A 15,489-nucleotide genomic window follows, 5' to 3' on the forward strand; every position below is an offset into this window, starting at 1 on the left:
ACATATTTTAAAACAACAACAACAACAACAACAACAACAACAACACAGTCGATTCAGAGAACTTGCAGCTCTGCCACCACCTGACACCATTCAAAAAACGGCAAGAAACCGACTCGTGACGTCATCAATAAAGCTCCCCCGGGGGGAGGGGATGTGACGTAGAAGCCAAGATGGCGGCTCCCCTCTCCACGATGAAATTCTGGAAGCCCGGTAAGTTTGATCCAAAATGTTCATCTGACCCTTGTGGTGAACTACTAGGATGTGTGTGAGAGTGTTTGTGTCTGTGTGTGACTGTGTGAACACTGTGGTCGTGGAGTTTGTTGCGTACCCATCATTTAGCAGCTCCGCGCTCCGAGCCGCTGCTGGTTCCAGTCAGTAGCCTCGGTTAGCAGCGCCGCTGTCAACACAGCAGCAGCAGTAACAGTAACAGCAGCAGCAGCAGTAACAGCAGCAGCAGTAACAGTAGCAACAGAAACAGCAGCAGCAGCAGCAGCAGCAGCAGCAGCAGAAACAGCAGCAGCAGTAACAGTAGCAACAGAAACAGCAGCAGCAGTAACAGTAATAGCAGCAGCAGCAGCAGCAGCAGCAACAGCAGTAACAGTAACAGTAATAGCAGCAGCAGCAGCAGCCGTAACAGTAATAGCAGCAGTAACAGTAGTAGTAGCAGCAGCAGCAGCAGTAACAGTAGTAGTAGTAACAGCAGCAGCAGCTGGAGGCTATCCAGGAGAACACCAGTGTGCAGCTCCAGCTCCACTGCAGTAGATCCATGCAGACACTGATGAACTGTGAAGGCTTTGGACTGTGGTGGACTGTGAAGTGAACCTGCTGGAGCTGCACTGGAGCTGCACTGGAGCTCGCTGCTCTCCTGGAAAAGTCTCCAGCCGTCCTCTTCCTATGTGGCCTCTCACTAAGCCGCCCTCTCTGCTTCTGCTGGTGTGCCCCCTGCAGGCTGCGAGGCTCCGGGGGTCTCTGAGGAGCGAGAGCTGAGCTCCGAGGCCAGCGGCTCCCCCGTCATCTTCAACCCTCACACCTCCCTGTCCATCGAGAAGCAGCGGCAGAAACTGCCCGTCTTCAAGGTCTCACACCACCACCACCACCACCAGCACAGTCAGGGGTCCCACCAACCTGTCCCTCCAGTTCCTTCACATGCAGCATATTTCTCTTTAATGTTGGCCAAGATCTTAAAGATCTGCAGTGACCTTCAGTGACTATGATTGCTTGTTTCAGCTTTTTGAAAAAATATGACACCCTATTAAAGTTTTGCTTTGAGGCTTTCAGGGGTCTCATGGGACCCACACCCCCACACCCCCGCCTGTTTGGTGTTACTACAGCATCTGTCCAAACTGTTTCTCCTCACAGCACAGAAACAACATCCTGTACCTGGTGGAGAGCTACCAGACCGTCATCATCGTGGGGGAGACGGGCTGCGGGAAGAGCACGCAGATCCCTCAGGTTGGTCCAACACCACAACCTCCTCTTCCTCCTCCTCCTCCTCCTCCTCCTCCTCCTCCTCCTTCTTCTTCTCCTTTCTCTCTACATGTTAGCAGTAATTTTGATATGATAAAGAGTTATTTTTATATATATTCCCAAGTCCCAAGTAAGCTCTTAAATACAAATAGGCCGTTAGTGTTCCAGCATGCAGCTTAAATGGAGGACCCTGGAGAGTGATGCCTGCAGCAGAAGCCCTAGAGGACACAGTGGGAAGTGCAGTGCAGTGACCTTGCTGGAAAAGCTTGGTGCCTCCATCAGATAGTGTTTAATGAGTGCAGACTCTGCAGCATCATATCTCCTGCTCTGTCCTCTGATGCGCTGCCGTTCTGCCGGCAGTACTTGCTGGAGGCCGGCTGGGCCGCTGAGGGGAAGGTGATCGGCGTGACGCAGCCTCGCCGTGTGGCTGCCATCTCAGTGAGTCTCCTCTGACCGAAGCCGTGCAGCTGCCAGCGGTTTGTACTCCTCCACCCAGGAGGAAGTACGGCCTCGTTCGTGCACCTCTCACATTTCTCTGCCTTGTCTGGTGACGGCAGGTCGCCACCCGCGTGGCGGAGGAGCGGGGGGCCCTGCTGGGACACGAGGTGGGCTACACCATCCGCTTTGACGACCGCTCGGACCCCCAAGCCACCAGGATCAAGGTGCTGCCAAGCTCACACGCTGCATCCTCACACAGGGCTGCTGGGCGGGGGGGCAACTCTTTGACTGGTGGGCTAAAGAGGGGGGGGGTAGTGGAGGAGCAGCAGATGCATGGAGTGTTGTGGTGAGCCTCCTCATAGGAGGAAACAATCTATCCTGGGATATCATGGAGGAAACATGTTGCTGTAATGTCAATGGAAAATGAAGCAAAGTTGCAACCAAATCAGAGTCTTTGAAGCCCCACCAGGGTGTTTAGCTCTTAGAACCATCCAGAACCATCCAGAACCACCAGGGTGTTTAGCTTTTAGAACCACCCAGAACCATCCAGAACCACCAGGGTGTTTAGCTCTTAGAACCATCCAGAACCACCTGGAACCACCCATAACCACCAGGGTGTTTAGCTCTTAGAACCACCCAGAACCATCCAGAACCACCAGGGTGTTGAGCTCTTTATTGAAATGACTCTGACAACACTTCAACCATGGAGGAAGTGCAGCTGTTTGATGACTGACTGACTGTTTATGTAATTTCTTCATGTTGGGTTTAATGGCCAGATTTAAAAGCTTAACAGGCCTCAAATGCCCCCGGGCCGTCGCTTGCCCTCGCCTGTGGCAGTAGTTGATGGTGTTTCTGTGGGTTAGTTCCTGACAGATGGGATGCTGGTGCGGGAGATGATGGCGGACCCTCTTCTGAAGAAGTACAGGTGTGTTCCACTTCCTCCTGCAGTCTTTCCTGCTGCTTCAGTCCGTCCCTCGGTCCAAATAAAGCAAGATGTCCTTCACGATGTAGTCATGCCTTCCTTCTAACGTCTTCTTCTGCTCCTCTCAGTGTGCTGATGTTGGATGAAGCCCATGAGAGAACCTTGTACACAGACATTGCCATCGGCCTCCTCAAGAAGGTACTCCCTGCTCTGCTTGTCACTTCACTGATGGCAGTGGGGGCTTCTTCCTTTACCTTCAAAGTTTCCAAAGTCCCTCCTCAAGCTGTGTCCTCTCCTCCTCCTCCTCCTCCTCCACGTCTTCCTCTGCAGATTCAGAAGAAGCGTCGAGACCTGCGGCTGATTGTGGCCTCTGCCACTCTGGACGCCAAGGTGACTGCTGCATTGAGATGATGGAGAGATTGGCTTGATGAGTGTCAGGTCGGGTGGATGAGGCACCGCCTTAGTCAGCTGAAATCCTCTATCAGAAATCAGCAGAAGCCTTTTGTATGTCTTGATGCAAATGATTGAGAATCAGTCTGAAGCTTCTTCCACTCAGAAGATCAGAGTGAAGGCCATTGTGAGAATCACTCAGTCCTCCAGTGGCCTTCAATCCCTTCTTTTTCTCTGGTGAAAACTCCTTGAAGAAATTCCACGACTTCTTCAACCTGAACGAGAGCGCCGACCCCAACAAGGACACCTGTGGGATCCTGACGGTGGAGGGCCGCACCCACCCGGTGGACGTCTTCTACACCGTCAGGTGGGCAACATCCACCTCCAGGGAGAGGGTCCTCAGGTGCACTGCTCTGACTGCTGTGTGTGTGTGTGTGGTCTTCAGCCCAGTGCCAGACTATGTGAAGGCCACGGTGGAGACGGTGATGAAGATCCACGAGACGGAGGAGGACGGCGACGTGCTGGCCTTCCTCACTGGCCAGGTCTGAGCCAACACAACACAACAGAGTGATTCACTGCCTCTATATTGATGGGAAACATCGGGCCATTGTTTGTCAACTGGTGGGCTGCAACCCACTTTTCGGTCGTGAGCTGTTTTGATTGGGTCACGGCTTTGTGGGCAGTTTCCTTTCTTTCTTTTAAAGGGATTTGATAATAGATTTATCTCCAGAGAAATTCAGTTCATTTCAGGATTCAGATCATTTCAATCATTAATCGATGAGACAGGATAGAAAGTTGGCGTTTAGCGTTTTTATTTTTGTGTAATAAATGTGTGTGTTGGTGACTTGATGATGAGGAAAACACTGTGGTCCCTGAGACTGCAGCAGTGGAGAAGCACCTGGCCGTGTTGTTCTCCTCTTCTCACTGTTCTTCCTCCGTGCTGGTCTGTCTCCAGGACGAGGTGGAGAAGGTGGTGTCGCTGCTGCAGGAGCAGGCCAGGAGTTTGTCCCGCCACGGCATGAAGAAGCACCTGCGGGTGCTGCCCATGTACTCTGGCCTTCCCTACGCAGACCAAATGAAGGTCTTTGAGAGGGTGCCCCACTCCGTCCGCAAGGTGCACAACATGTTTGCACACCTTCCACACCAAAGAAGAATGAGTTTTATTGTTGCAAATGTTCATTCCCTGGCTGGTGACTTCAGCAATCACTCTTTCAAAGTCACTTCCTTTCTTCTCCTTGTTCATCACAAACATTCATGACTGCGTTTTCCTCCTGGTTCGGGCTGCAACAGCTCTGACTTTGCCATGTTGGACTCGTGTGACTCACTGTGACACAGCCACAGATGAAGGTCATTCCAGTTGACCTGTGGCTTCTCTTCACAGGTTGTGGTGGCCACCAACATCGCCGAGACCTCCATCACCATCAACGGGGTCGTCTTTGTCATCGACTGTGCGTTTGTCAAGCTGCGGGCCTACAACCCACACAACGCCCTGGAGTCCCTGGTGGTCACTCCCATCTCCAAGGCCTCGGCCAGCCAGAGAGCTGGACGGGCCGGACGGAACCGGCCCGGCAAGTGCTTCAGGCTCTACACAGGTACCAGAGGGTCAAAGGGTCAAGGATCTTTACGAGTAATAGTAATAATATCATCAGCAAAATAATAATGATGGTAGTAGTAATAACAGCGCAGTGCAATATAATAAACATGATGAAGACAATCAATGTATTCTTTTGAAACCCTGAAGCTGCAAAGTCTTTTGGTTTCCCTGTGGTTCACCTGCAGGGAAACGGCAGTCGTGTCTCCGTCTCACCTCTGCAACTATGTGGCAAAATCTAAGACTTTGATGGTGTCTTTGTGACAGTGTGAATCCAGTGTGGCGTCCAGTGGTAAACTGCAGTGACGGTGTATGAATCTGTCTGAATCTCCAGCATAGACAGTGGAAGATCACAGCAGAACTCTGCTAGTTTGAGAAGACAGGGAGAACATGCAGGTCAATGCAATTTGCTGCCCTCCTGCGCTCCTCTTTCACCTCCTCTATGTCTCCTCCTGCTGCTCCTCCACCAGAGGAGGACTTTGAGAAGCTTCCTCCTTCCACCGTGCCAGAGATGCAGAGGACCAACCTGGCTCCCGTCATCCTGCAGCTCAAGGCGCTGGGCATCGACAACGTGCTGCGCTTCAGCTTCCTCTCGGTGAGTCGCTTCTGCTGCACTCTCGCACTCTGGAAACAACAGCTTCAGTTGTTCTTTTGCAAGTTACAGAGAACGAAATTTGAGTATCATGAGAAAGAATGGAATCATGAGAGGAAGCACAGAGTCTGACTTCAATCTGACTTCGATCTGGCTTCAGTCTGAATTCTGGCTCCAGTCTGGCTCCAGTCTGGCTTCAGTCTGGCTTCAGTCTGGCTTCAGTCTGACTCCAGTCTGGCTCCAGTCTGGCTCCAGTCTGGCTCCAGTCTGACTCCAGTCTGGCTTCAGTCTGGCTTCAGGCTTCAGTCTGGCTCCAGTCTGGCTCCAGTCTGACTCCAGTCTGACTCCAGTCTGACTTCAGTCTGAATTCTGGAGCCAGATCGAAGTCAGACTGAAGCTTCGATCTGGCTCCAGTCTGGCTCCAGTCTGGCTCCAGTCTGACTCCAGTCTGACTCCAGTCTGACTCCAGTCTGGCTTCAGTCTGGCTTCAGGCTTCAGTCTGGCTCCAGTCTGGCTCCAGTCTGACTCCAGTCTGGCTCCAGTCTGGCTCCAGTCTGGCTCCAGTCTGGCTTCAGTCTGGCTTCAGGCTTCAGTCTGGCTCCAGTCTGGCTCCAGTCTGACTCCAGTCTGACTCCAGTCTGACTCCAGTCTGACTTCAGTCTGAATTCTGGAGCCAGATCGAAGTCAGACTGAAGCTTCGATCTGGCTCCAGTCTGGCTCCAGTCTGGCTCCAGTCTGACTCCAGTCTGACTCCAGTCTGGCTCCAGTCTGGCTTCAGTGTGTCCCAGAGGTTCTCTTCCTTCCGTGTTTGACATCAACGTGTTGTTGATTGGTGTTGTGTTGTGATGATGGTTGCAGCCTCCTCCTGCTCAGACCATGGTCCAGGCTCTGGAGCTGCTCTATGCTCTGGGAGGTGAGAACAGACCAGACCATCTTCTGCTGCAGCACCATCCATCTCCAGCAGCAGTCTCAGCCTAACCTGGGTGTGTGTGTGTGTGTGTGTGTGTGTGTGTGTGTGTGTGTGTGTGTGTGTGTGTGTGTGTGTGTGTGTGTGTGTGTGTGTGTGTGTGTGTGTGTGTGTGTGGTCCAGGTGTGGACAGCTACGGGCGGCTGACCCAGCCCTTGGGCCTGAGGATGGCAGAGTTCCCCCTCAGCCCCATGTTTGCCAAAATGCTGCTGGAGTCTGGAGGCTGCGGCTGCTCCAAGGAGATCAGCACCATCGCTGCCATGATGCAGATCCAGAACGTCATGGTGCTGCCGGCCAATCAGAAGAAAGCAGCTGTGAGTCAAGACTGCCCCCCCCAGGAGCCTGTGGTGTGAGGGACAGAAGAAAATAGACTAGGATGTTAGTCTTTATCAGTCCCACACTGGGGAACTGTGCATCGTTAAAGCATCAATATAGGAAATTACACAAATGGAAAGAAATCAATGTCAGAACAGGAATGACCCCGTGACCTTGACCTCCTTAACCTCCTTGACCTCTCCCTCCCCTTCCCCCTCCCCTTCCAGGCCCGAGAGCACCGCAAGTTTGCCGTGGCCGAGGGCGACCACCTCACCATGCTGAATATTTATGAGGCGTTCCTGAAGGTAGCGCCCCCTGGTGGTGGGAGGACTGGTGGTTTTTGACTTAATGGATCCAGATGACTGACCTTGTGCTTCTCCCTCGGCAGCACCAGAAGAGCTCCCAGTGGTGCCACCAGCACTTCCTCAACTACAAGGGTCTGCTGAGGGCCACCACCATCAGGGAGCAGCTGAGGAGGCTCCTCACCAAGTTCAAGGTGCCCTGGACGTCCAGCGAGGGTGTGTAGGCCTCACCTGCATCTCTTGGCCACCTCAACCCTGTGGCGATGTCTGCTGATTTCCTCCTCCTCCTCCTCCCCTTTTCTCCTCCTCCTCCGCCCTCTCCTCCTGCTCCTCCTCCACCTCTGCTCTGTGACCGGCTGCTGTGTTTGCTGTTCATCTTGCAGTGGGTGTGAGGTCTTGCTCCTGCAGTGGGTGCTGGTGAAGTCCAATGTGGTGTCTGATGTGATGGTTTTGTTCTTCCAGGAGACCCTGATGTGATCTTGAGGTGCATTGTGTTGGGATTCTTTGCCAATGCGGCTCGCATCCACCACTCTGGCTCCTACCGGTAAATATTTCTGCTTTTTCTCGTCACAATGAAGATGTTTGTCCACGCCAACTCTGTGCCTGCTCCTGCTCCTCCAGGACCCTTAGAGACGACCGTGAGCTTCACATCCACCCCAACTCTGTGCTTTATGGAGAGAAGCCTCCCAAATGGTCCGTCGGGTTTTATTTCTTTATCTTGCTGTCAGCCGCGGCTTCTCTCCCAGCCCAGAGGAGCTCAGTGTGATGTGGAGAAACACAGTCCCTCTCTTTTAATTCCAGGGTGATTTTCAACGAAGTGGTGCAGACGTCCAAGTACTTCATGCGTGACGTGACTGCGGTGGAGTCGTCCTGGTTGGTCGAGTTGGCCCCTCACTTTTACAAACAGGCCAAGGTGGGTCAAGGAACAAAACTAGTCGCCTCCAGGTGGCGCACTGGCGTAGTGGTCAGCTGTTGTGTCTGCTGGGTTCCCTCCAGGTTCTCCAGCTTCCCCCAACACTCCACAAACATGCATGTGAGGCGAACTGGAACCTCTAAATTGTCCGTAGGCGTGAGTGTGAATGGTTGCGTGTCTCCATGTGTCCCTAATGAAGTGGCCGCTGGTCCTTCACCCAGTGACAGCTGGGAGAGGCTCCAGCAGACCTCCAGGAGCCTGAGAGCAGGAGGAAGCTGTTTCTTCTGTCTTCTGCCTCGTCATCCTCACTGTGCTCTGTGTTTGACTGAACGTCTCTTTGCTTCCTCAGCATGGTTCCCTGGCCAGCAAGAGGTCCAGGGTTCTGTAGATCCTCCCGGCCCATCCGTGGAGGAAAGCCGGAGGAGCGACTGAAAAGGGGGAAGAGCCAGCAAAGCGCAACAGAAATCTCCATCCCTCCTCCTCCTCCTCCACCTCCTCCACCACCTCTACATAGCACTGTACATAGAAAATGTAATATAGGATGTAATTGTACTCCTTGGCTCCCCACGCACCCATCCCACATTATGTGGCCACACCAGATACAGTAGCAGCTCTTTATTTTGTTGTTGGTGTCCAGCTGGATGTGAAAGCAGCAGCAGCAGTTGCTGTTTGCTGGGACTCACTGGATCTTTGACCTGTGAGCAGGATTCCAGTGTCGGACCAGTCTGTGCTGGATCACTGCGTGCAGTCGCTCATGTAGTTGACTTTAGTCCCACTTGTACATAGTCAGAGAGAGTCAGGCTCAGGTCCAGGAGGGGGCGCCGGTGAGGCAGACTGGCCCACGCCTGCTTCTTGGCTCACTTATTTTTTTATTCACTGCGTTGGCCTGATGAACGAGGGAAGACGACGGAACGTGAGGACAGCTTGGCGTCTTTCACGGCCTCGTGCTTATGTTGAACCTCGCGTAGGCGATGCAGATTGCAGTGCGACACGCATGTTCAGGTATTTTCCATGTTGTATTCTCCTCAGCGCTGACACACATACAGAAGTGATACTGTGACAACACTGCTTTACTTTCTTGATCCCGGTTCTGTACCTTAACGGCAGTCTAGTTCAGACACAGTGGCCTTGCTACCACTCTGTGCCCATTTTACTTTTCAGCCGACGTTTCCATGTAATGCTGTGAATCAAAAATGAATAAGTGCCAGCTGAACCTGTGATGACACCCAAAGCCTCAAAGAAGAAGCCAGTGTTTGCCATCGTCATTGCCTTTCTTTTCAAGAGTTTGGAGGAGTTTGTTCTGATTTACTGTCCGCTCACCCCACCGGAGGAAACATTGCACAGCCACTGACCTTCACTCAGTCTGTTACTGCACTGCTGTCTCTCGGTTTCTTCTTTAAGGGTATTTTGCTCTGAACGTTTCTGTGACGCTTGTGACTTTTGGTCTCTGTCATGGAGTTCAGCCCCTGCCTGCATGTGTCTCCTCCTCTAAAGATGACAGCTGTCCTACTGTGAAACTGTGATTCAACTTCAGAAGAAAACCAACGGCATCGTAGTGGCACAAAGCGACCTCCAGCTAGTATATTAGTGTATACACTAGACGCATGCTGAATATACTACGTAGAGCTAAACGTAGAGCTCCACACTTTAGATTACTGTGGACTGCACAGGACAACATTAGCAGGACGGTGTTAAACCTCCTCTGTGGCGCCACATGAGTATTTCTGCAGTGGTCACTGCAGACCGGTGGAACAGCGCAGCTCCAAAACAAGCCGCATCACCTCACATTCACTCCTCATCCTCCAATAAAGCCTTATGATCTTCATGCACTGAGTGGAGCCGCTTTTTGTTGTCTACTGTCTTTATATACCACATGGTTGCCAGCAGATGTCACTGTTGCCCCATCTAAAACTAGAACAAGGTGTGTGTGTGTGTGTGTGTGTGTGTGTGTGTGTGTGTGTGTGTGTGTGTGTGTGTGTGTGTGTGTGTGTGTGTGTGTGTGTGTGATATCCAACTGACAGACACTTTTTTTTTTAAACGTCTCAATCAAATCTCCACCCTGTCTTCTCTTGTTTAGCTTTAGTTGTAACGCGGCAGTAACACTTCTTAGCCACCAGGGGGCAGCTTTGAGCGCACACCCTTCAGAGTTGCAACTGACGAGGAGCCGCGAAGTACTGAGTGTGTTGTCCACTGCGATATTAGCATTAAAAGTGACTCAGTTGTGTCTTCTGCCACTGGATGACAACCAGCAGAGTTAACTCTCACTCTGTGTGCGTGTGGCTCACTCACACACACACACACACACACACACACACACACACACACACACACACACACACACACACACACACACACACACACACACACGGCCGAGCTAAAGCCAACTTGAATGAAGCTAGCAGCTCTTTAGCTCAGTTAGCTGGCCAGGTGAACAGGAAGTGAGTGTGTGTGTGTCACAGCACCGCCGGCTCTCCGAGTGTGAATCAATCTGAGTCCCGTGGACTGACGCCATCCTGTCACTGGCCAAGACAGTTGAGTCTCAGACCACGACCACTACCAAGGCCAACAGTATCAGCACGAGATGGACACCAACATGAAGGTGCACAAGGTACGAACTTTCTTTCTTTCTTTCGAAATGAATTGAAGAACATTTCTCCAGCCAACCAGCAGAGGGCAGTCAGAGACCTCGCTCTAAATACTGCTGGACAATAGGATTCAATCGGCAGTTTGTTTTCGCCCTTTAACTTCTCACTGTGTAGCTCTTCTGTTTTGAAACGCATATATTTGAAGCCTACGCTTTTAATTTTGAACTGTATTTCAATGTGTGTTATGTATAAAGACGCAGGACCAAAGGCTGTAGCCTCCCTGATTGGTGCTCGGTCATTGACTGAATATTCTAAGCCAGGTTGCATCTTCACCGCTCCCTGCTCCTTCTCTCAGCCTAATCTGCCCTCTGCAGAGACACTGCTAGCCTCTCACAAGCTAATTAATGTAGCTATCTAATTCTTAAAGACTCAACCCAAACAAATGGTAAACGGTGAAGAAAGAGTTGTTGGTGAAAGGACAGACTTTGGCCCAAAGTTGGCCTTGCAAAGAGCAACAGTGCGCTGCAACAGAGCTGCTTTGAGCTGCAAACTACAAGATTTCATTTGTCGCATGTCATGTTACATGGCAGTGAAATGGAATAAAGGAATAAAGAAAGTGTGGAAAAAGGCCGTTTTAAAAAGCAGCAATTGGCTGTAAAATATAATTTTTTACAAATTTACAAAATTACAAAAGTTCAAAGGATTTCTTAAAAACGTGGCAAGTACAGGTAAGGCTGTTTAAAGTGTTATGCACCACTATACAATACTGTAAAATAGTATAATATAACATAGTATAATATAATATAATATAATTTAATATAATATAATATCATATAATATAATATAATTAGTTGCAAACAATGGAAAGCAAAAAATCTATAATAATATCAACACTAATAGTAGGAATGATATCAGTGAAAGAAGAAGAGGGCCTTTATTAATCCCGCAGTGGGGAAATTTGCATAATTGCAGCAGCAACTGTATAGTGCAAAAAAGATGGATATTTATAATTATAGTATATTTATAATTATTAATTCTAAGATATTTCTAACCCTATAAAAATAAAATATTATTAATACTATAAAAAATAGGGTATCAAGGGAAAAAAGAAAAAACAAGATGTGCATCTTCTGGACAGTTTGCTTTCCAGTGATCTACAGATTGAAATATAAGTCTTTATTAGAGAAAAATGTCAAGCGAAGAGGATGAATGCAGGGCATTTGGTTTGATGCCCACTGGATACTGCGTGTTGATGAAGTCAGTGGCTTCATCTGTGCCAGTTGCAGTGTGTTTTACTGAAGTCACTGCAGGCTCTTGATGTTCTTTCTCCCTTTCAGAAAGCTCACTGCAAACTGCTGCTTCCCGCTCGCTGCGTCGTCTGCACAGGAACACAGGTAGGAGCGAAGCTGCGTTTCCATGCAGTGTTTTTCAGTTCCACCCAGTTGGCCATCGCTGCTGTTTAACCAAGCACATGCGGTGTGACAGCGGGAAGGATCACTGATTAATGGTGCGCATGTGACACGCATGAGCCGGCGGTGGGCGGGCGGCGGGCGCCGTGGCGACGGAGCCGTGTCAGAAATAATAGTTGACGAGCTGCGTCCCTGCCACTCAATGTTTAACTGCTTCTAAAAGGCTTTAATGGGAAAGTAAGTCATGTGTCCATTGTAATGACCCTCCGTTTAAAGTTGCTACATGTTTGGAGAGAAAACAGCAGAGTTAATGTTCTCCCCTCCAGCAGTGGAAAAATGCTTCCTCCTCCAATTATTGATCTTCAGTTGTTGAGCTGCGTTCGCAATGTGTAACATGACAGAGGAGCCCCGGTCAGTATCCAAGCCCCTGAAATGGACTGTGGGGAATTAAAGACGGTAAACACTGTAAACACTGAATTTACCATATTGTTGCCATAAACACGCTGGCTTTATCATGCTTTCATTTTAAATTTCCTGTAGGAGGAAGTGAGGAAGTGGTTCTGCAGACCTAAATCAAACTGATCCCCCCCCCCCCTCACACACACACACACACACACGCACACACACACACGCACACACACTCACATACGCACACACACACACACACACACGCACACACACACAAACACACGCACGCACACACGCACACACACAACGCAACCGGATCATGCATGACACTTTGCTGTGTGTGTCTGGGATATTTTTCATTGCATGAACAAGAGGCTTATTTCCATGTCGCGGCTGCATGGGAAAAAAAGGAAAGGAATCCCGGAAAGTTGGAATGCGTGAGAGATCCGGCCAGGCTGGAATTTTTACATTTGTGCGGGAGGATGCAATCAGTGGTATGGGACTTCCAGTGTGGTGGTGGTGGTGGGGTGGTGTCCCGCCTCGGGTGACAAATTGAAAGTGTCTGCCTCCAGTTTATAGCCCTGATCAGGTCAAAGGAAAAATATTGGAGGTCTGGGTGAGGAGACAGGCCCGCCTGCTGCAGATAAATGGACTGATCATTTCTTATTGAGAAACAATTCCTAAAAGGTAGTTTACTGTGTGACTGGGGTGGGGGAGGTGGTGAGGGGGGTGGGGGGGCAGCCTCCCTCCCTGACCCCTCCTGCACCGCTGGAATTAAATGGATAGAGAGAGCGCGTGTTTCTGATGGCACTCCTCCGCCGGAGAGACACTCCATTTGTTATGAACTGGGGCTTCTGATGAAGTGTAGGGGGGCTCCTCCACCCCCCCCCCCCCGACCCCCCCCCACCCCCTGTTTTTTTCATCCTTCCTTTCTCAGGCACTACAAGGCCGGCCTTCAGTCTGCTTCACATGAAATGGATGGAAGGAGCCGATTGAATTTTACACTCCCCTGCTCATGATTAATGTGTTTGGTGCCGGGACGGCGCGGCAGCGCCACCGCCTCGCCACTAGCTGGTGCTCAAGCTCTCCCGTCGCAAAGCCGTGGTTCAGGGGCTGTGGAAAGGGGGAGCGCTTTGGATCAAAAGAACAGTTTCCAATGCTTTATGTGTCCCACGTTGGGTAAATGTGCGCAGTTGGAGCAGCAGGTGCAGTGCAAAGAGAGGAATTCAGAAGAATTAAATCAGCGCAGTGTGTACAAATTAGTTCTATATCAGTGTAAGCGTTCAGAACAAGTGTTTTATTGCACATGTAGTGAAGAAGTTGTGTGTTGGTGTCCATACCTGCCCCTCCCCCACCCCCCCCCCCGACCAGTGGCTCGTGGTGACTTCACGCTCTCACCCCAGTGCGACTCGGTCACTCACTGGTGACTCACTGGTCACTCACTCCGCTGGGTAACTCAGTGAGTTCTCAGTCCTGGACCTCATGGAAGTTCATGGTTCCTGTGGAATGAATGCCGGTTGTGATGCAGTCAGACAGTCCCGGCTCTGAAGTTCCTCTGCGGGAGCTCAACGTTCTCCAAACATCACATCCTTGGTGCAGCTCCAAACTTAGCGTTACTACTGCAGCTGATGTGAGTGATGGCCATGTTTCAACCATTGATCTGCATGGTAGGGCTCAGACAATAATCCCTGAACACGTCTCCATGTCTCCTTCCATTCACTGCCAGTGTGTGGCCGGGCGAGCCAGCAGACGCGGTCTAAAGTTTCTGTCCCGCGTGCAGAGGTTGTGGAAGCGCTCCCAGAGATCCACTGCACTGTGTTGCAGTTTGTTCCCTTCAGTATTTACATTGACTTCACTCTGCCTTGATTTCCCTGGAGATTCACCTCCGCCTCCCCTTTTCATCTCACTCACAATCTTATTTACCCAGCCGGCTCTTCTCTTTCCTCTGTGATTTAGCTGCACATGTATCACTGGTGTTTATACAGTGGTCGCCCACCTTAAGTCCCCTAACTGGATTGTCTGCCGCTCTGCGTACTCGCAGTATCTGCAGCTCCCGTTGTGCGAAAGCCCCCCCCCCCCCCCCCCCGTTTCCATCAGCGGGCCTTGTGTGCGTGATGGATGGAGCTGTCGTCCTCCAGGTTGTCATAACATCTGTTGCGCCCGCTCGCGCCGCATCCTGCTCCGCTGACGCCGGCGCGCCTGCACACTGATAGGCCTGCGCCACTGTTTGTCAGCGGGCCGTTTGGCGGCTAATGATGGGAGATGAGGAGCGGCGCCCCGATGTAGCCTGCGGCACCTGGCTGCTTCCAAATCATGTTCGCCCCGTACCTCCTTACCTGCAGAGGCAGAGGTGGCAACACTGCTCAACCACTGGATCCAAGTCAGTACGGAGACCAGTGGAAAAAATACTCGGGCAAAACTGAAAGTACTGAATGAACTCCTTTACTCAAGTCAAAGTTACACGTTCTCAAATATATATATATATGTATATATATACACACAGTATACGTGTATATATATATATATTTATATATATGTATGTATATATATATATATATATATATATATATATGTATGTATATATATATATATATGTATGTATATATATATATATATATATATGTATGTGTATATATATATGTATATATATATATGTATATGTATATATATGTGTGTGTACAGGTAATACCCGAAAAATGAGAATATCCAGTAAAAGTTGTTTTATTTTGGCAATTTAACATAAAAGGTGAAAGCAACACATTTTATTGAGCCATTCCACGCAAATTGACATCTCAAGCAGTTCCTTGTTGTAACTTTGCTGATGCCGCAAACCCACAAACTCAGAAAATTAGAATAAAATTTGAGTTTTTTTTTAAGCTGCAAGAAATAATAAAAAATAATATCAAGAAATAAAAATTGGAAATATATTGATTTGCATATTATTCCTTTATATAATATGTCACATTCACCTTTTAAGTTGAATTGCAGAAATACAACAACCTCTTCAGGATATTCTAATATTCTGGGTAGTATTTATAAATATACATTGAAACAATACTCCTGTTGTGACAGAATAATTGTGACTGAACTGAGCTCAGGTTTGCACGAGCATCTTAAATCTTAATACTCCTAATATTCAACTGCAGTGAGCCATGACCAGTGAGCCGTTATTGGATATTTGCACTTAATA

The 15,489-nt window shown here is 49.8% G+C and overlaps 2 protein-coding genes and 1 long non-coding RNA gene across 3 annotated transcripts in view; 2 read left to right on the plus strand and 1 right to left on the minus strand.

The window, feature by feature from the left end:
- plcg1 (phospholipase C, gamma 1) overlaps window positions 1-15,489 on the plus strand; it is a 204,959-nt gene that overhangs the window by 47,251 nt on the left and 142,219 nt on the right. The window lies entirely within an intron of this gene.
- Window positions 1-15,489, minus strand: part of LOC142888077 (uncharacterized) — a 43,919-nt gene that overhangs the window by 18,899 nt on the left and 9,531 nt on the right. The gene's annotated exons all lie outside the window — the stretch shown is intronic.
- Window positions 96-8,383, plus strand: dhx35 (DEAH-box helicase 35). Its single transcript, XM_076026091.1, has 21 exons — window positions 96-210; window positions 949-1,076; window positions 1,360-1,452; window positions 1,828-1,905; window positions 2,025-2,129; window positions 2,769-2,830; window positions 2,956-3,025; window positions 3,158-3,217; window positions 3,472-3,584; window positions 3,663-3,759; window positions 4,173-4,331; window positions 4,599-4,809; window positions 5,279-5,403; window positions 6,259-6,313; window positions 6,491-6,681; window positions 6,910-6,987; window positions 7,071-7,200; window positions 7,447-7,528; window positions 7,606-7,677; window positions 7,786-7,897; window positions 8,247-8,383. The coding sequence occupies exons 1-21, from the start codon at window positions 171-173 to the stop codon at window positions 8,283-8,285; spliced, it is 2,100 nt and encodes a 699-aa protein (XP_075882206.1). The 5' UTR covers window positions 96-170; the 3' UTR covers window positions 8,286-8,383.

The sequence above is a fragment of the Nelusetta ayraudi genome, unplaced genomic scaffold, assembly GCF_046127955.1.
Source record: "Nelusetta ayraudi isolate G7.1 ecotype Tasmania unplaced genomic scaffold, CSIRO-AGI_Nayr_v1 ptg000019l, whole genome shotgun sequence".
In the NCBI taxonomy this organism is placed as follows: Eukaryota; Metazoa; Chordata; class Actinopteri; order Tetraodontiformes; family Monacanthidae; genus Nelusetta; species Nelusetta ayraudi.

Coding starts and splice junctions, on each gene's coding strand:
- dhx35 (XM_076026091.1), top strand. CDS start 171: ATGGCGGCTCCCCTCTCCACGATGAAATTCTGGAAGCCCG. Junction 5,404..6,258: donor TGCGCTTCAGCTTCCTCTCG/GTGAGTCGCTTC, acceptor TGATGGTTGCAG/CCTCCTCCTGCTCAGACCAT. Junction 6,682..6,909: donor CCAATCAGAAGAAAGCAGCT/GTGAGTCAAGAC, acceptor CTCCCCTTCCAG/GCCCGAGAGCACCGCAAGTT.